Source organism: Hippocampus bargibanti, linkage group LG10, assembly GCF_051943395.1.
Source record: "Hippocampus bargibanti isolate YZ-2025 linkage group LG10, ASM5194339v1, whole genome shotgun sequence".
Classification (NCBI taxonomy): domain Eukaryota; kingdom Metazoa; phylum Chordata; class Actinopteri; order Syngnathiformes; family Syngnathidae; genus Hippocampus; species Hippocampus bargibanti.
The window spans coordinates 15,699,690-15,720,803 of record NC_142743.1 but is presented as its reverse complement, the minus strand read 5'-3'; the positions used below and the strand labels follow the sequence as shown (position 1 = coordinate 15,720,803).

The 21,114-nt window shown below is 40.0% G+C and overlaps 1 protein-coding gene across 1 annotated transcript; it reads left to right on the top strand.

Moving 5' to 3' along the window:
• The first annotated feature begins 1,107 nt into the window (after positions 1-1,107).
• Positions 1,108-20,862, top strand: ldb1b (LIM-domain binding 1b). Its single transcript, XM_089006257.1, has 11 exons — positions 1,108-1,247; positions 10,318-10,420; positions 12,817-12,861; positions 13,054-13,129; positions 13,217-13,319; positions 13,825-13,997; positions 15,138-15,260; positions 15,351-15,434; positions 16,642-16,765; positions 16,856-17,001; positions 18,773-20,862. Exons 1-11 carry the CDS (start codon positions 1,205-1,207, stop codon positions 19,001-19,003), a joined length of 1,251 nt encoding a protein of 416 aa, XP_088862383.1. The 5' UTR covers positions 1,108-1,204; the 3' UTR covers positions 19,004-20,862.
• Positions 20,863-21,114: the final 252 nt, after the last annotated feature.

The following is a 21,114-nucleotide window of genomic DNA, read 5'->3' as shown; positions in this document are numbered from 1 at the left end:
TTACAATTGAGCACTGATATCTATGAAATTGTAGAACCATCATTGCTGATCTCGTTAGCTGTAATTATCTTGATTTTATTGTGGCTTGTCAATTTGATTCGATGATCACACTCAGAGTTCGCCGACACGTGTGACACGTGCCATTTATTTTGTCGTCTACCTCTCACCTGAAATACTCCATGTGAGTACGAAAGGAGGGCAGAGCGAGCTTCTGCTCAAGTCCGGATGAAACGCATAATGAGGCCACACGGGGGCGCTGCTACCAAGCATCCGACTGACTGACTTGCCTTGTGCCTCCGTCAGTATTACAGCCACTTCAGTTTTCCCTGCAGTGAATGTCAGGATTTTGTACTCATAAATCCATTTTCTTTGCTGCTTATCTAGTTTATGGTCATGGACTGCACCCCAGAAGAGCCCACCTACTGCAAATAGAACATTTCTGTACTGACAAACTTATTGATTGTGCTCCAACAGTATATTTTCTCACGTTTATCATATGGCATTCACCCATTTGTTTTCATTACTTTTTTTTAGCTGTTCTTATGGATTTTGTGTTTATTTGTTCATGTATTTATGTTATTGTTTATTTATGCATTTTACTTGACTGAAAATATCAATGGATTTATTTTGGTCATATACACCTCCAAACTGTGATGCAGATGTTCTAAACATTAGTCCGCCATGCTGCTGAATGATAAATCATACATCTATCTATTTATGATCCTGTTCATGGTTGCAGAGAGCTGGAGCCCATACCATTTAACTTTGGACAAAAGGTGGATTACACCAACAAGAATAGTCAGCAGTCAATCACACGCACATCCAGGTTAGACAATCAATAAAATGTTGTGCCCAGCTCGACAAATCCAAGTGTTTCATCATAGCATCGCACAAATTATAAGAAGCAACATTTCTATTTAATGTGGTAAAAAGGAACTTAATTGTAGTTGTTTTGCATTAGTCAGCTGACTTTTGATGAGCGAGGAAGAGTGACTTGTTCAGAAAGGGCAAATGGGATGGCTTGTTATCAGAACCGAGGCAGACATTCAGTTTCCTGTTGACTAGTGAGTGGAAGTGCCCCCTCCTCACCATGCAATGCCTCCGAGCTGACAGTCTGGACACTGGAGATATCACAGAGAGGGAGAGGCATGAACACATGAGACAAGAGTGCGTTTGAGCAGTGTATCGCAGTCAACGTGACTTTATGGGTGACAAAATGGCCATGTCACAGCTAGAAACTGAGGGAGGTAAGATGACCTTTTCCTTGTGGCTTCTCACACAGCTGATTCAGCAGCACATGACTCAGGCTCATTCAAGTCAAGTCAAGACTGCTTTTGCAGTGGCTTCTCTCGGCTTTGGTTCATCTTATCACCCCCCTCCCCCACTGCTCACGCTTTGATTAAATTGGATTGAAGAGAGAGGTCAATTTCAATCGCCGCACATCGGTGTGCCCCATTTAATTACTTATCAAACATAGAATTAAGAATTGTTCACCATCTACTTGGGGTAGGCCCATGACTTGAAAAGCGGCAACCGTTTCTTGTAGTCTGATGTGTGTTTTTTTTTTATGACAATCGATTGTAATTAATATAATATGTTTGCTTGGCCCCTTGTTTCTGGAAATGAATTCATAGGTTTCAATCACGCCTGCCTCCTTGGGCAAAAGTAAACAGTTAGTATATGCCAGCCATGACCACTAGGTTGTCTGAATGGGGAAACTCGGGCCTGAAGAAGCAAAATCACACAGATGCTTGCAATGGGACTGAGCCATGAACACCACATTAAGGATAATGAGAAATGACTGTTCATTGCTCTCTGTTAGATACTATAATATAATAAGTTATCTTACGCTGTGTGGTGAAAATGCAACCAAACACGAGAAGATTTCCTGTCGCTTTCATTGGATTGCCTTTGTTATTCGTCATGCTTTCTACTGTCATTGCAACACAGGTGATATGTTTGGTCAGACAGTGTTATGTTGCTCACTATTAAATGAGGTGCTCTATTTGAATCATCACGTAATATTTCACTTTAATCAAACCAAGACCATATTAAATCCAATAATTTGTCATTGAACATGTTTATGAATGTGGCTATTGTTCGCAGTGTTGCAGATTCCGCTTTACGTCATTCTGACAGCCGTGAATGTTAAAATATTGTTAACCGGTAGATGCAGGACAGTTGTACACCATTGCAATGAGCATATCATTTAAGATACTATTTCTCTCTGTCATTGCTAATCCAAAGTGAGGATTCTTATCTTTGTTTATACTATACACACTATACATATTGCACTATGCAAGTGTTTACATGGTTCTGATGGTTAAATATATATAATGTTAATAACAAGCACACTATTAATTTTTTTATACATTGATTGGAATATCATAATTGTTTTCTCCCCATCTGGTATATGTACAACATGGTCTTATGTGATCATATTTATTTTGGGGTTAACTTGAATCATAATGTGTTTCAATTAGAATTGACGAGTGGCAGTTAATGGAAGAAGCCAATCAAGCTTTTGCATGAGTGGATTGCTTTGCATTATGGGGCATTTGCTGATCATACTCATGCTCATTTACTGCCCATTCTTGTCAGAGGGCAAGCTGTCTACTATGCTGTGTTACTATATATAATATGTGTGCTACTGTCGAAAATGTAGTCTGACAAGCAAACAAAAAAAATCTATTTTTTTCCCCATTCAGGTATATCTTCTGCTAACATAGTACTTGGATTTGTGTTTTTTGCTATGCGGCTAGTCAGTGGAGGGAAGGTTCAGCGGCTTAACATTTGTGTGCGCCGTGTGTATGCGCGTGTTTGTGTGTCACTGGTTAGGGTGGTGCTTGAAGATAAGGCCTGCCCTGTGCCTCACAGCGAAAGAGACGGTGTGTGTAAACCCTTAAAGCCTTATCCAGATACACCTCCCACCCCCACTGAATCTCCATCACCCAACACTTGCTCTGTGGATTAACCCAGTCCCAGTCATGTAGCATTTCAATGGAAGAGCTTACCAAACACACACACACACACACACACACACACACACACACACACACACACACACACACACACACACACACACACACACACACACACACACACACACACACACACACACACACACACACACACACACACACACACACAGAGGATTAACCCCTGTGTGCCCAGAGATGATTCTTAGCTACTCTCCAGTTGTGAGACCTTGCTTGTGTTTCCATGACTACCATGGTCATAATTTAAGACTGACAAGTCCACATAGGTCACATATTCGCACACGCTGCCGTCACAGACTCCTCACCCTTGTACTAAATTGTTCTTGCCAAATATATTGAGAGAAACCTCTTCAGCCCTGTATGTAATCGTGTCATACATTAACTGTGTTTTATGAAATATATACAAATTAAGTGAAGCTCAGCCTCGTTTCGTCTCTGGATGGGTGAGTGGCGTGCCTTGAGGTTTATCTCCTTAATTTCTACTGTATTGTCCTTTGCGGAGGTGAACATTTGAATTGCTCATCATCATTCTAACTCACAATGCCATTACAAATAAGAGCTTTGCGTAGAGACTAATAATACTAATACTAATACTAATACTAATAATAATAATAATAAATAATAATAATAATAATAATAATAATAATAATACATTTCATTTCTAAGAGCCTTTCAAAACTCTCAAGGTTACTTTACAGTCACAGGATAAATGTTTTCTGTGGGTGAGCAGTGGCAGCCACACGCTCCAGCGTTCACTCAACCCCGAAGTAACTCAAATAGATAGAAAGCTAGCTAGCTAATGGATAGCTAATAAATAGGTAATAGATAGCCAGATAGCTAACTACGTCATGGATTTTCAGTCAAACTGTTGACATGGCACTGAGATACAAAATTGGTTCATTTATTTGTTCATTCAACTCAACTTCATTTACACAGTATTTAAAAAATACTATTAGGTTGATTATGTTGTAGTATAGCTGAATAGCAGTTTTCTGCAGTTACGTGGCAACCTCAATTGATCTCAGTAGTTACATTGAAAAGGTAATGTGAAATATGTTGCATAAAACTACACACCTCAATTCCAAAGACGTTGGGTCATTTTGTAAAATGTCAATTAAAAATATATTCAGTTGAATGCTTAACAAATACCAGATATTTCATGTTGAAACTGATGCGCATTGTTGTTTTTTTGCAAATACTGCACATTTTGAATTGGACGCCACAGTATAACATGTTCCCAAAAAGGTGGGACAAAGGACAAAGGACAACGTCTTGCAAAGTTGATCCCAAAGTCCACAAAACTCCCAATTGTTTATGAGACAAGTAAGGTCAAAGACCAAAAGGACCACCCGGATGAATTGAATATTTAAAAGCAAAAATCTCTGTGATGTTAGTGTCCAAAGCAAGCGTAATTTGAACATCTGTGAAGGCCCCATTTATTCTGAATGGTACATGAAGTTGATGTTGTACTTAAAGAGTGCCAGTAATACGCTGACCTACTAAAAGTCCTGTCTCCAGTGTGCCACATTATAAAGTCCAAAATACAACAATGGAGACCCCGGATTGTTGAGCAACGGAAGTTATGCATTAAGAATGGAAAGAATTTCACATAAAATGCTCGACCAATTCGGGTCAGTTTGAACATTAGATACCTTGAGCCTGATTTCATGAAAACAGGTGCACATGTGTTCATTGTAAAAACTTGCGCATTTTCATTTGCATGCAGAATCAATTCAGTTTTATTGTTTTGGGGAATTTGGTTAGTCTGCGTTGCTTCTCGCTAAGCATTTCATTCAACTGATGTCTTTTTTTTGTATTTCACGGCCACGACGCACCTGAGAATTTGACTAGATCGAAGATCAGGTGAAAACATTTGAAATTAAGTCTAATGCAATTTTGGTGTTATTGACTCGGCATATACTGAAATATGTGGTGGATAACATCATATTTCATTCATAAATGTGTCAACAGTGTGCATCAAACCCTATAAATCACTGCAGAAATCAATTCACTAAATTTGATTATTTGTCTGTCATATAGACTGTTGCTGTGTCCAAATTCACATTAAACCTGATCAAATTTGCCATGATTTGTGGGGTCCACTAAGGCTATACCTTAGTGGACCCCACATGACCACATGACCAGGTACTTTTGGTGGCGTCAAAGGACCCAGTCTGCGAATTGGCTTGGTCGAATTTGGAAATGGCCGAAAATGCTTTAAATGCCTTTGGATTTGGACACATCATGTGTGCCTCACCTGCACTGCTTCAGGACAGGGTAATCCCCCGAGTTATGAAGTATACTTTAATTAAGTTGGTTAGATCTAGCCCAAAATTGAGATTCCATTCTCTACATAAAAACTCAGCCCATATAAAGTCATTGTAAAAACACCAAGGGTCTGAGTTAAGGTTAGTTTGTGTAAAACATGTTCTGAACTTGGTTACTTATATAACCTGAAGCTGATCTACAAACAAGGCGCATCCATTGTTATGCTAGGCAAAACTGTCACACAGTCGTAATAATAATAATAATAATAATAATAATAATAATAATAATAATAATAATAATAATAATAATAATAATAATAATAAATTTTATTTATTTATCGATTTTTTTATTTATGTGTTTATTTATTTCATTTGTTTATTTGCTGATTTTATTTACTTGTATGTTATTAATTATTTGCTGAATGCTGCTGTGCCGACGACCATTTCATATTTGGGAACCCTTTACTGAGCATCTTATTTAGTTCATAGAGTTGCTTGTTCTGTAGCCACAAGGTGACACAAACCACATGTTTTATTGTGCCGGTCCCAAGCCTGGATAAATACAGGGGGTTGTGTCAGGAAGGGCATCCGACGTAAAAGCTTGGCCAAAACAAACATGCGAATCAAACCTTTGAATATGGAGGACACTGATTCGCTGTGGCGACCCCTTGAGGGGAAAATCGAAAGGAAAAGAAGATCTAAATATTATATGTGAATATTGGTATGTTAACCTTTAATCACTGGAGTCACCTGATTTACGACTGCTGCCTAATTTTGTATTAATTCCAGATTATAATAGAAGGACATACAGTACTGTATTACCATAATGTGGTCATTGTTTGCTTGTTTGCTCATACAAAAAAAAAAACAAATTCACTTTTTCACTTGTCATGGTCTAATAGTGATTACTGCTCAGTACATTCCTGTAAAACAGGACTTTCAAACTAATATTTGTCGCAGACCGCTTAGGAATTACATCTTCTCTCGTATAGCTGTGGAAGCCTAACAAATATTGAATCATGATATTGTATTATTACCTGTACACAAAATAAACGATCATATTTGTTCAATCATCGTTCAGGTAAGTGTAAACCGGGTCATAAAGCTATTGGAAAATGTCACAGTTATTTATTACATATGACAATATGACAACAAAAATTTTTGGGCCAGAATTTAGCAAGGGTCATGGAATTTGACACATGATTTGCTTTTGCGGGGCAAATGAAATTTATGTGGTTGGCCAGATCTGCCTCCCAGGCCTTGACTTTAACACTTACAGTATGCTCTAAGAGTTGTGAGGTTGGGTTTTCTAAACTGGGTTCTGGCCTTCCTCCCTTGTTGCATTGGTTTCCCCCATGACACCAGTGAGGACTCGCAATGTAGAAAAGTGATGGATGGCTACATGGATCTGATTTCACTCGGTGTGTGCAAAACTCAGCATCCTGTTTTTCCCCTGTCCACACATGATAGGCATGGATTCAATAACACTTGTTCGTTTTTTATTTCCAACTTTATCCATATGGGTGAATCCTTTCTGGCTGTGATCTGAATATCTGATTATATTTTGAGGCGATTTAAACAGATTTAGAGGCCTTGGGATTCTCCTTTAGGCTTAATGCTCTATGCTCGTGTGAGTGCGTGTGCGTGCGTGTGTGCATGTGGGTGTGTGAGAATGCGAGTGGACAAGATTCACTGTGGAACAGATCTAGGGTGGGAGCAAAACAGTACCTTATGAATACTATAATAAAGAATCAGGTAGCTTTAAACTACAGGGTGTATCTACCCCGGTCAATGATGACGCATCGTACTGATGTCACAAACGTTTATTGGGATGGGATGGTATGGGATTTGCCTTTATTAGTCTCACATTGGAGAAATTTACATTGTGGACCACCGTGAAATCGTGTGCACCTTGTAAACCGCAAGTACACAAACTTTAATGACGTACTCTTTATTGTTCCCTTTCTCTGGCGATTTCTCTCGCAATTTGTCTCTCTCTCTCTAGCAATTTCTCTCACGTGACACGGAAGCGGAAGTGATCATGACAAAATATTATAAATAATAATAATATATTTTATTATTGAAGATGATTTTATTAAAAACTTACAAAACAACAAGACCAAATAAATTATATTTTTGTTGTCACGGCAACCAATGACAATATTGGCGCCGGGTACACAGGGTGTTTACTCTAAAAAATGAACAAAAGTTTTCTTGTAGGGAAGGGTCGAGAGAGGGGGGATACTACACAAAAAATATCTGCAGCGATATAGACTGACAGGCAGAACGATTAAATGTTATTCCAGATGACAGTAAAGGGTACATAAAGAACTTTTGTATCCTCCCTAGGTGTGAGCGTGAGAATGACTGGTTGTTTGTCTTTGTGTGCCCTGCGATTGACTGGCAACCAATTCAGGGTGTCCCCTACCGAGTGCCCGAAGACGGCTGGGACATCCTCCGCGACCCTAATGAGAAATAAGCGGTACGGAAATGGATGGATGGGCGGATCTACTTTTTATGATTTGGGGTGGGGTTTACATTCTTAAATGTAAAAAAGGTATGTTTATTTCTTTGACTAGTGCAACTCATGTGTTTGCAGCATGCTGGTGTGCACTAATTAGGTGCGGTCAACATGATCTTCATTTCCACACGTACTTACACTTCGCTGCATTAGGCCAATTCTCGTGTGTCACTTAGGACAGCTTGGGGTGAAGGAAGAGGAGAAAGAGTGGAAGAGGAGAAAGAGTGGAAAATGCTTAGCAGACAACCGACACAAGCATTGGAGTAGTGGGGGGCGACTGGCGGTGGCGGTCAGAGAGACGAGCAAATGTACTGCGGAGAGAGAGTAGGAGGAGGAAGAAGAAGAGGAGGAGGTGGTGGAGGAGGGCCTAGAGCTATTGTTCATGTCCTCCCGTGAACAAAGGGCTCATCGGGGTCCGTATGTAAACCCACAACAGGCTTCAGCCCTTTGATAGGCCTCATGCCGGAAAACACATAGCGGTTACACTCCCGCAATTTGGGCCGTATCGCTTCCTGGGCCTCACAGTTTGCGGAGAACTGCATCGATCGCCTTCACTGGGACGTGTTGTGTTGACTCCGTTGCGCCTCGCCGTTCATTCAGCGGGCCTATCGGAGCAGACCCAAAGACCCTACCACGGATCTGTAAACATTCGTTTGCTCATCGGACTTCGGTGCAGGTAAAACGCTCGCTCAGCACGGCTACAAGCCGCGCATCTCTTCTGCAGCCGGTGCCATGGTTAGTTACGGCCGACCGGCTGATCGGATTGTGTTTTATTTGCTTATTTTGGTGACTCGTGCTTTAAAAAGAGATTTGATGCTAAGGCGTTAGCTGACAAGCTAGCGGTGGATACAAGCTGCCATCTGGGCTTGCTAACGTGAGCACCTCCACTAAATCCTCGACGTGGTCTAGTTTCAACCCACTGGCGGTGAAGGCCAACAAGAGCATTGGTTGTGAATGTTTGAAGTTTGTCTGCTTCTGTATTATTCACTTTCACGTGCGCCCGAATCGGTCTTTGCTTTGAATGTGTCAAGCCAGTGCGTAGCGTGGCTAGCTGCAAAGGTTTAGCATTGTGCGCTTGGTGGCTTTCTAATTGCCTTTGTAACCTCTCAGTCCCTCATAAATCCTGTGTGAATGGTTTGAGAAATACTATTCGCGTCCACGATGCCTTTGTAAGTGTTGCATTCAACTTTTAAATAACCATTTTCGCAGCAGGTTTTGTTTGTAGGAAAAGTTTGATTGTTGGTGTTTCCTTGAAAGGTGCTGAGTGGTATGAGTCTTCGTAACGTTTGTTGTTTTCAAGTGAATACACTAGTTTGTTTACGTGTATTTTTCTGGCGCGGGTATCTAGTCATTGATGTCATACAAGTTATGTTGTATGTTAACACTATCTATGAGTATCATGCATGTTCACTGCGTGTGTATTTGGACAGTGCAGCTTGTTGGACAGGAACGAACAAATTCCCAATGGAGGAAGTGGAATCCTGCTGATGTGATTGGGACTGCCTATCATTAACCACTAACAGGGATGGAGAGGAGCTAATGGAGCTCTCACCAACTAATGGACGAACAACATTGATTATTTATTTATTTACCAACTCCCATTTGTGTTGTTTTTTCTCTCTCTCTCTCCCGCTTGTTGTTGCATCAAGCCCGCTGGACATTACTGTTTGCTTGCATGATAAATGGCTTCTTTTAACAATGAAGTGAAAGCATACTTTTCTGGCTGGAAGTTGTGAAACTTGTGTTGGTTTCTGACATGCCATAATATTGTCATCACAGTGAAACATGCTTTTATTGGGGGAATATACATGCATACCAGTGCTTGTCACATGAAACATTTTAAACACAACAATATTTTATACTTTTCGTTGGTGATTTTGAACAGGCACAAATCCCCTTTATATGTGGTTGAAAAATTGTCACACAAAGACAAGGGGGCATACCTTTATTATGTTGAGACAAGACACCATAAGGCGGGGCTTCACCATGGTAACGGCTGAGGTCATGACCTGCTGCTGCTGTGGGTAGTCTGAAGAGAGCTGGTCAATTAGACCAATATAAGGGGCAAAAGACCTGCTGTTTCACCATGTCTGTTAGTACTTGCGGACTGTATTATATTCATATAAGTGTGTAACAGAAGCATAGTGAATATCTTGGCATCTACCTCCTCATACTCAATGTCGATTCTCATATTTGACAGTATTTTTCAAAACATATTTATTTTAAATTTCATTGAACTAATTTTCCTTCATTCCCCAAAAATATTATCTGTCATATTTTCGGTTTTCGCGTACCAGCATCATCCCAAACCCGGGGAATATCGCCACCAACTGCACAGGAAGTTTTTTTTCTCTAATGAGGAATAAGCGGTACGGATATTGGTTGCGTTTGTTGGATGCATAATTTTTAAGCTATGCTGTTTAATTACATTTGTTTTCGGTTCAACTCTGTAAATTAATTGTGGTTCCTCAAAAATCAGAAACAGTACATTTTGTTTTAATATTTTTCTCCCCTCTGGTTTTCGTTCCAGGCTGTTCCTCAAAGTCGTTCAAGCTGTACTCCCCCAAGGAGCCCCCCAACGGTAGCACTTTCCCCCCCTTCCATCCCGGCACCATGCTGGACAGAGACGTCGGGTGAGTTTTGTAACTGTGAATTAGATCTGGTCTTAATTAAAATTTAAATAATTGTTTTGGGCTATTCTCGATCTTTATGATGTTACAATCACAGAATGGTGTGATGCGTTTACAAGTTGCAAATGTTATGAAAGTGCCCGATTGCAACATATTGCCTGCATAGCAAGGATGTAGTGTATTTAGTGTAGTGCATGTATGTTCCTGAGCATTCTTTTTGCTGTTTATTGATACCCTTTAACATTGCTATTGCTACTGCTGAAGTTAAAGCCATTGAAATGGAAACAGGAAAAAAAGTGATATTCCTTCAGTAACTGAGTTTTGAGTCGGAGAATAAATAAGAATAAGAAAAAAAAATAGTCTCACAATAGAGAAATTTGCAACCTACAGCAGCAAAGTTGGAGGGAAGAAATCAGAAAAGAGCATTAATCTAGAACAGGGTGGGCACTCCTGGTCCTGGAGAGCCACGCTCCTGCATGTTTTCCAAGTCTCCTTGTTGCAACACAGCTGATTCAAATGAGCAGGTTCAATGTAAGGCTTCCGCAGAGCTTGGTGATTACCTGATTATTTGAATCAGGTGTATTGTAACAGGGAGACTTGGAAAACATGCAAGAGGGTAGCTCTCCAGGACCAGGAGTGCTCTCAAAACACTAGGAATCACTAATTCTAGATTCTAGAATGAGGGATTCCTCGTTTTGAGTGTTAACAATACATTTAGGTGATATTTATTGCTTTGTGTCGGCCACAATCAAAAGTCTCTGCAGTTACAGAGTTGTTTGGTATGAGGATGATTTTTCCCATCTGCAAAAAATATCGATTTATAACCTGGGCAATAAGCTTGCTTGTAAACAAGTAATTTACACTCTAACATCGATATGAATTTATGTCGTTTGGACATGACACATTTGCAAACCGCGTGGTTGCCTCTTTTCATTGAGGCAGCTTTATAGCAGGTAGGGCTGTTATTTTGGAAGCATATTTTTGCATGAGTGTTTTTACATTTTTTGCCATGTTACTGAAAATGACGACTGCTGCACTGGGTCGGGAAATAATATGCCTGTGACCACTATTGCACCACCCTCTCCAAAATAAACAAATTACAACATTGTGCAGCATAAAATCAAGCTATTATTACTATCACTTAACAATATGTTTATAGCTTTGCATTATTTGTTTGCTTTGTAACCTGGATAATTTCAGAAAATGAAGAAAACCAGTCTTTTCCCTGATCCCCAATAAGCCGAAAACCACGTAATCGGACCAGCATTTTGATATGTTTGAGACACCCCTACTCTTGACAATTCCAGTTATCCATCTGGTACTTTAATACTATTCTTGTCTGTCTGTACTTTTTGGTTTAGAAAAGAAACACAATTTGTTTTTTTGTGCAAATAACATTATTGGTTATTTGAAAAATGAATTCTACTCCATTGTGATACCGACTTGAATTCTTTTAATTGTTGACATTTCAATGTCCAAATATTCAGAGATGAAAGTTGGAATATCAGATTTTTTATAGTTTCATAAAAGTTCCTTCAGAAAATCAAGGGAAAATTGTGTAAAATTAATCTGCATATTAGTTGACAGCTTGAAATGAAGGTGCATTTGAGTTTGTTGTTTTGCTTGTAGCGACACCACTCAAGCGAAGCCCATCCCAGAACTCTATAGTCCGCTGCTCTCTGCTGTGCGTGTGTCAGTGCGAACATGTATGCACGTACGCATCTTTTGGTTTCACCCAATCAGCGCCAACGCAACCAACGACACGATGCTTGAGATCGAACGTATTAGTTTTTCTACTCGTCTGTGTTTCCCTTTTTTTCAAAATTTTATTTTCAAGAGCAGAGCCATGCTGAGGCACTAACAGTAGTCACAGTAACACCAGCACCCCTCCCTTCGCATTCTCATGGCCCCGCCATATCTCACGGTTTTATGGCATTTCTGTTCGTGTTTCGCCAACGGACAGCCTTGGAGAGTGATTTTATTCTGGTGAAGTGAACAATTTGCGATTGAGAAAACCCCTGCAGTCGACCTGTTATCGGTTCTCTGGGAAAGATATTTCATGGAGGTGGTTATTCAGGTTTCAGCTGAGTGCAAGTTTTGCCTTTGGGCTAAAGTTCTTCTTTTTACATTGTCACAAAAATGATGCCAATGTTGGTCCTTGATTCCTCTCTTTTTTCTGTTTAAGATCAATTAATTGTATGTGTAGTGATATTTAATAGATTATGATGGTGTCTTGCTCTGTGCTTCCATATTCTGTTGTCCAGAATATGGTTCTCATGGGCTCCATTAGGAAACAATAAATTTGATATTTGGTGGAGTGGAGAAGTGTTAGATTTAGATTCTGTGATCTTTGCTGGGTGCACTATATATTATTAAAAGGATATTTCTCTCTTCTCCAGTCCAACCCCAATGTATCCTCCCACATACCTGGAGCCAGGCATTGGGTAAGAGAACATGAAACCAGTTAATGTTGTGGTCTTCAATCATATCCAATTGAACACCCATGTCTAATCCGGCCAATTGAGGTTCTGAAATAACTTGATATAGCTGCACCTCAGAATTTCCCTTCTCTTTTATTACCACAAACCAACAGTTGTCCTTTTCTTGTATTCACCACCTGTCGTTTTATTGTGTAGGAGGCACACACCATATGGTAACCAGACAGACTACAGAATATTTGAACTAAACAAACGGCTACAGAACTGGACAGAGGTTTGTAAATCCTTGCACACGTTTCTTTTACATAACACTAGCATTGTGTGTGGGTAATGGAATGTCTGTCGTTTTTCCAAACTGTAGGAGTGTGATAACCTATGGTGGGATGCATTTACTACAGAGTTTTTTGAAGATGATGCCATGTTGACCATTACCTTCTGTCTGGAAGATGGGCCCAAGCGTTACAGTAAGGACTAATGTCAAATGAATATACCCTCCTGCTAATGTACTGCTTATTTAATACGGGTGTGCATCTCTCTGCTAAAGACAATGCGAGAGGTGCCAAATGATTCAATGAGTGTTCCGTTTGAATGTGGAACGATTTGATTCCGCTCCGTGGCATTACTATTTGATTCAATATGTTACAGCTCATTTCAAGAGGGTATGAGGCAAACACTTTTTTGTTGTTACATTTGAATCAATTGTGCCATTTGTGGAGAAGATAACTGAAGATAACATAAAATAATTTGGTCTGTATCACGATTATTCAAAAAGTAGAGTGATTAGATTCGGTTCGATTTGATGCACTTACATCTTAAAAAAACTATTTTCTGATGGTTTAAACCTGATGGTCCATCCTGTCTGATGGTTTAAACGATCTTTGTTACATCCCCAGTGAGTATAATATCCACTTTTAAACTGTACTATCCAATTTGTTGTGTGACCCATTTGTTTTCTTTCCACCCATCAAGCAATTGGTCGGACGTTGATTCCAAGATACTTTCGGAGTATATTTGAAGGTGGTGCGACTGAGCTCTACTATGTCCTAAAACACCCCAAGGAATCATTTCACAACAACTTTGTCTCACTTGACTGTGATCAGTGCACCATGGTCTCTCAGAATGGAAAGCCAATGTTCACACAGGTGACTGTTGCCCTCTTCTATGTTCTTTATTCCTCTATTCGTCTTGAAATCGTTTTATTGCAAACTGGTTGATTTAACTCATGGGTTCAAGGTAGACAAATCGTCCAAAATTGCTACGTTTCTTTCGTCTTCACTGTTAGCGAACATTTTTTTTCACCAAAATCCCTGTCATAGTGAGAAATAAACATGCAGCATAATCAGAAGAAACTATATTTAACATCTGATGCTTTTCAAAGATAATGTGCTTTATAACCTGGTGAGTTTTTAGGTATGACAACAGAATTACTTATTCACCTAATAATACACTACACTTACTGGTGCGTAAATATGGTAATATTATGGGCGGATATACTTAGGATTGTTTACGGTCACAATATTCTTCTAAGGCAGCGCTATTCCAATTATTTTTTATTAAGACCTCCACGCTCTAGAATATTACCCCCCCAAGTAGCAAAAAAAAAAAAATACACACCTGGATAACTAGTCAATAACATTTTGGTAAGATCAAGAAAAAAATAACAGGAATAACTATTAACAAAACAAAATATTGAAGGACATTAAATTGCCTGAAATTTAAAAATAAATTAATTAATAAAGGATGTGTTCACTCCTGGGGCAACCATAACCATGATTTAACTTGCAACTTAATGAGTTGACCACTTCATACGAACGTAATGGACAGATTACTTTTTTTGTTGAAGCAATGATGCATACATCCCAACACACACTTCAATAGAAAGGCACATTATAGCATCTGAATTTTATGACTTAGGACTGAAAATTATAAAATTTTCCATCCTCAACATGTTTGAATGGAGTGGGCTGTGCACTGTGATGCAAGAGAGGGGCCGCTGAGTTGATGGAATATGCCCAATATGGCTTAGGAACAGAAAGAATGAACTTACAGGTGATTATCAGGGCCACAGCCCAACCCTTGTTAATGTACTTGTCTCGATGGGGCATCATCGTATTGTCAAGTGAGGCCCTTTGTAGATTGATAATCAATTTATATGGCCAGTTAACTAACAAAATTAGTATTGAACGCTTCACAAATAATGCAGGGCGAAATGCAGCAATTTGCGGAATGATTAAATTCTGAATATGCACATTAACAATCTTACTCACCGTCCCCTATTGTAGGTGTGTGTTGAAGGGCGCTTATACTTGGAGTTCATGTTTGACGACATGATGAGGATAAAAACGTGGCACTTTAGCATCCGACAACATCGTGAACTCATCCCTCGCAGTATACTGGCCATGCATGTGAGTGGGTGGCAGCCCTGCATCTTAAATGTCATGCTATTGTCTGTGTTTGTCCAGTTATTAACTCTGTCCTGTTGAATTTTTTCTCAGGCCCAAGACCCCCAGATGCTTGACCAGCTGTCTAAAAATATTACAAGATGTGGCCTGTCAAACTCTACTCTAAACTACCTCCGAGTAAGTTGAACACAAAACATTATGGCCTTTGACTTGGTGCTACCCAATTTTTTCTTCAATAATATTTGGTTTAAATTTGACCATACACCTGAAGACTGTCTGACGGATGCATAGAGACAAAATGTGAAAAGGGTGATCTGTAGAGGAGTGCGTGTCTTATTCTCTAATAATACAAGTTGGACTAGATCTGCAAGTTTATGTGCCTTCTGAATAATGTTCACTGCATGAGTCATAGTCTTTGGGTTGGTGAATGTGCCTTATTTTCACAACGACACAGAGCACCATATTAAGAGTGCACAGTGTAAGTTATGGGTGCAATTTCTCTATTTTACACATATGCAAATCAAAATTCTAACTTTACCCAAAAGAAAAAGCGCAATACAGTGATACCTCCGCTCACGAACTTCATTGGTTCCCAGAAAGTGGGTGTAAGGCGAAACGTTCGTCTGCCGAACCTTATTTCCCATGGAAAATCATTAAAAATAAGAACAATCCGTTCCCAGGTCCCCATAAAACTATTTTCTACTAAATAAGCCTTAAAGGACAACCAACATCACATTTTTGTGACAGCCAGAAAAAGTAAAGTAAAGAAATCATCCACCTTTTGGCCCCACTGATCCCAATGACATGGTCTGAATTATTACCTGAAAACACAACTGTGTGTGCATTTATTTTAGAGATGTGTATTGTGATAATCTTTCTTTGTATCAATACCTCAACTCAATGTTTGTAAGTGATCCATAAGGACATAGATGCTCACTATTTAACTTTGGTTAAAGTGTATTGGAATCAGTTGTTGCGCATTCCCATATTTGGACATTTTTCTGTGCATGACTGCATGTGTTATTATTATTATTATTATTATTATTATTATTATTATTATTATTATTAATTATGCAGAGTTAAGTGTAAATTGAATTTCCCCCATAGAGATCATAATGAGACTAATTTATGACCATACATAGAGGATGTACTGTATGTACTTAGAGCTGTAGCTCTTTCATACTAGTTACTCTATTGTAAGCAAAGCTGAATTCCATTGACAATATTTTAATTTAGCTATTTACATTAATGTGAAAGGCATTGCACAAAACAATTCTGTTTGCAAAATTTTACTCTTATTTAACATCTTGAAACATTGCCACTGCAAAAGATGTTTTTTTTTAAATTTAACACCAGCTTTTTGCCCGTATGCTTTCTGCTCTAGTTGTGTGTGATCCTGGAGCCCATGCAGGAACTAATGTCCAGACACAAGACGTACAGCCTCAGCCCCAGAGACTGCCTCAAGACCTGCCTCTTCCAGAAATGGCAGCGAATGGTGGCACCTCCAGGTGTGTAATCACACATATTCGAACATATAACAATTCGGTAAAAAAAGACAAACTTTTCCATCAATCTAACTTCCTGTTTCCTGTGTGTAGCCGAGCCATCCAGACAGGCCCCAAACAAACGACGGAAGCGTAAGATGTCAGGTGGCAGTACCATCAGCGGAGGAGGAACTAACAATAATAACAATAACAAGAAGAAGAGTCCTGCCAGTGGCTTCCCTCTATCCAGCCAGGTTCCAGTAAGTACATCACTGGAATCGTCTTTCTATGCTATCGAAACTCAACAGAAAGCGCTGTTGAGTCATTGCTTGCGTCAGGTCGTGTACCTCTATAAATGGCACAGAATGTGACCGCATAATCCCCTTGCATTTCAAGCAACAATTAATGGAATGTAAGAGGAAATTTTGAGGGCAAAAGCATGGTTTAGAGCGAAGCTGAGTCACATAGTGCTCGTCTGCCCACAGAAGAAGCTGCCACTATGCACGGGTGGTGAGGGCATGCCGAAGGAAAGCATGGCGTAGCTGTTCATATAAATGACTACTCAACTCTGCGCAAATCTTGCAGTAACATTATATAATGCGAACTAACTGGATTAAACAACTTGCCTCAGTGTATGGAGACTCGCCTCCTGTGTTAAGAATTAGCTTTGTGCAGAAAGCTAACAAGCAGATCTCACGTTCATCTCCACAATTGGTCACTTTGAATTGAGCAGTCGTGACAGGTTTCTATGCAAGCACCTAGCATGCAACAGGCATGTTGTCCCACTTTTGACAACACAACCTATGGCCATGGTCTCAGCACATTAAGGTTCACCTCCAGCTGATAAGAATAATGCAGCGTGTTACAAAATGCCTCCATTTTGGATTGGCTTTAATGACAGCCAGAGTGAGGGGGGGTCTCCTGGAGGCTCCACCGGCTGTCGGCAAGCACGATGCGCTCAACCCATTCCTTTTGGGAACCTTTTTAACAACCCGTGTGACAGTAAAACATCCGAATTGATAGGAAGGAATGTGTCTGTTGATCCCTCATTTTTCACCTGCAACTTGATTACACTGCTGACCTGGCTCGTACTCTGACACACGAGCCTACCATAGATCTGCCACCAAACTGCGTCTGTAGGACATCAGATTTGATTATGCTAATGCCACACTGTTCTGTGATGTCTCCACCGTCCAGCCGCACCCAATTGTGCCTGCTGTCTGCAAGGCTGACACCATTCATGACCTTTCCCATCCTGGTGTGAAAGGCCTCCAGCCTGTTGGTTTGGCCTCATCAGAGAAGTCTGAAAGTGGGCTGGCAGTTGTATAGCATGCCAGTGTGCCAAATTACAACACTATACCGGAGCCCCGGTGGCAGTCTTTGTCGTACCAGAGTTGCTTTGACCAAATGAACATGGATTCACCTCCTCTCAATGGTGGGCAGGACCACTGTAGTACGACAATATATATCCTTGGGTCTTCAGTAAGCCATTGCTTTTTGTTATGCATGGCGTCCTCCTGGAGTGTCAACTGGGAAGAGTGATTTCCTCCCCGCCCACATACTCTACACGCAGGAATTCGTAAGCGAGCTCGGTGGATCGCGACCTGAAATCGTCTGCAACATCAGCATAGCTGGACACTGATTGGTTGAAGGAGAGTATGCAGCCAATCGCACGCGAGCTCGGACGGAAAAGGCGCGCAATACAAAATCTAACTTACAGCTTCTCTGTCTGAACATTTTTCGACATACTGTACCCGCAAAAATGTTTGTATGTACCATTATTCGTAACTCGAATGTTCATAAGTTGGGGAGCGTCTGTACTACATTATTCGGCCATATTGCCCGGCCCGGTTAAGCAAAATGCATTTGGCCAAAACAAAATCAAAACAATTTGGAAAAAAAATAATCGAACATGTAAGTCCATGGGTGCCGAAACACGAGTATGGAAGGGGTTGACAATCCAATGATTTACAAAGTGTTGACCACTATTGCCATATTAACACTATCTAACGTTGTATTTTGGCTGTGCAGGATGTGATGGTGGTGGGCGAGCCGACACTGATGGGAGGTGAATTTGGTGACGAGGACGAGCGTTTGATTACGCGGCTGGAGAACACCCAATTCGACGCAGCCAACGGCATCGACGATGAGGACAGCTTCAACAACTCCCCGGCTCTGGGATCCAACTCGCCATGGAACAACAAGGCGCCCTCTAGTCAGGAGAGCAAGAGCGACAACCCCACCTCACAGGCATCACAGTAGAGTTTGGGCTCCTCCTTCGCAACACAATTACCCCACACCCGCCTCTGAGCCTTCCCAAAGACAAAAGTCACGAGAGCAACAGGTTTCTTAGCAGACCCCCGACATGCGTTTTGAGCTCTGTCTCTTCCGACACGCAGTGCCTGGCGGAGCTCTGTTAGACCTCCTGCCAGAGCTGTATCATGACTGTGTGAGTCCCCGAAATCAAGGCCCCAAATCCCTTCTCATCCTGTTCCGCATATCATCCTCAACATGTTCTATCTGCTCTTGCTAATTTCAACGTTGGATAGTTGAAAGTTGTGACAAAGAAGGCAAAGTTATTGAAACCAGGAGAAAACTAAACCGCATTTACTCGAGAATGATACAAAGCAGTGGGCCATGGCCATGGTGGCAAGATGCTTAGGGACAGCTTGTCCACCAGCCTCCAAACAACTCAATTTTGGACAGCTCTGATGCAGCGAGGCACTACAAACTTTTTGTGATTAAATATTTGTGAGTCGGTCAGGTGAGTAGGGTGAGACACATAGAGAGAAAGCCGGACGCACACAGTGAAGTGAGGGTATGAGAGGTTTGAGGAGAGAAGATACCTAAGCACGTGTCTTTGACAAACTGAGCAGGCCAGAATTTTCGAGACCTCTTGCAAAATTGTTGAAATTGTCACACTTTAGGCGCAAGATGCAGCAATTAACACACACACACGTACACATGTGGTGGTAGGTGTTTCAGTACCTTGATGCGTGAGCAAAATTGAGTAGACTCTGGCGTGAGCAACATACACACTTACACATTTGAAGAGTTTTTATACAGTATATATTTCCCGAGAATGTTTTTTTTTAATTTCTACTTTTAATTCTTCAATTCAATTATGAATTTATTTTTATTTTTTAACCAATACTGAAAAGCTACAGACCAAGGAGCACCACAGGACTTTTATTCCTCCCCTAAAATATATTGTTTTTATCTTTTGTGTTTATAAAAGAAAAATTATTTAGTGTGGATGTTTTATTTTGTCTTTCTGTTGCTTTTCGAAATTTGACATTTTGTGTATTTGTGCTTGTATATTTAAGGTAGTAGCAAAGTTCTGTCTGACTGTAATAAGATGTATTCTTACTTAGATATACCTAAAGCCATCTTGATCTAATGTAAAGAAACAAAATAGGAGAAATGAGGAAAAAAAACAGCTCTTTCCTGCTCCCTCTTTTTTTAAGGGTAGTGTAAATGAAATCATAAAAGCCCTGAGGGTACAATGGCACCATGGGACGGTGTTTCCGTTGTCTTATTTTACGTATGTATTTATTTAGGACATTCTGAAATTCACTCAGCTGTTTATTGTCTACGTGAATTGTTCGTCATTTTCCCCTCCACTGTCAGAAGTATTATGTATTGGGCAACCTGATTTGACCCGGCGTCAAGCGAATGTGCTGAAATGTTAGGTTAACTTTGAATCCAATCATTGACTTTAAAAGGTAAAACGATTTCCTCCATTTCCACAATGTTTTAATTTGTGCCGTCTTCAAACATGTTCTAAAACCAGCCTAACATGATGTTCAGCCTGCATAGTTTGTAAGTTTAGTCTATAAATTGCATTCATGAGTCATAAAAAGCTTGAAAGAAGTACTGCTGGTCTTGATTTGGCCCTACTGCTCTTCATCACAACCATAAGTGAAGTGGAATCTTATAAGTCTTTGTACATTTCTATTTTGTTACTCTTTCAACACATTCAAAATCGAGTTTGAATGGTGACTTGTACCTTCCTCAAACCCTGTAGAATCATTGTTTGGTATCAATTTTTTATTTGGTTAGTTTCTGCCCTTGCTAATTAATGTATGGTACCAATAAAAAAGATACATTTTCACTTTCGATATTGAAGTTATGAAGTTATTGCTAAACTAACAGTTATTTTTTAACATTGCAACTTTTCACCACTGAAATTTTATTCAGCTTTATTTTTTTACTTTCACAAATTGATAAATGTGATGTGTGACAAGATAGGAATATCTATTTGTCTCACAATGGAGAAATTCCCAATTTAACAAAAAAAAATGAAGGGCAGAGTAGAGGACAAAAAAAACAGCTAAAAAGTAAAAATATACACAAATTATGAAATAAATATG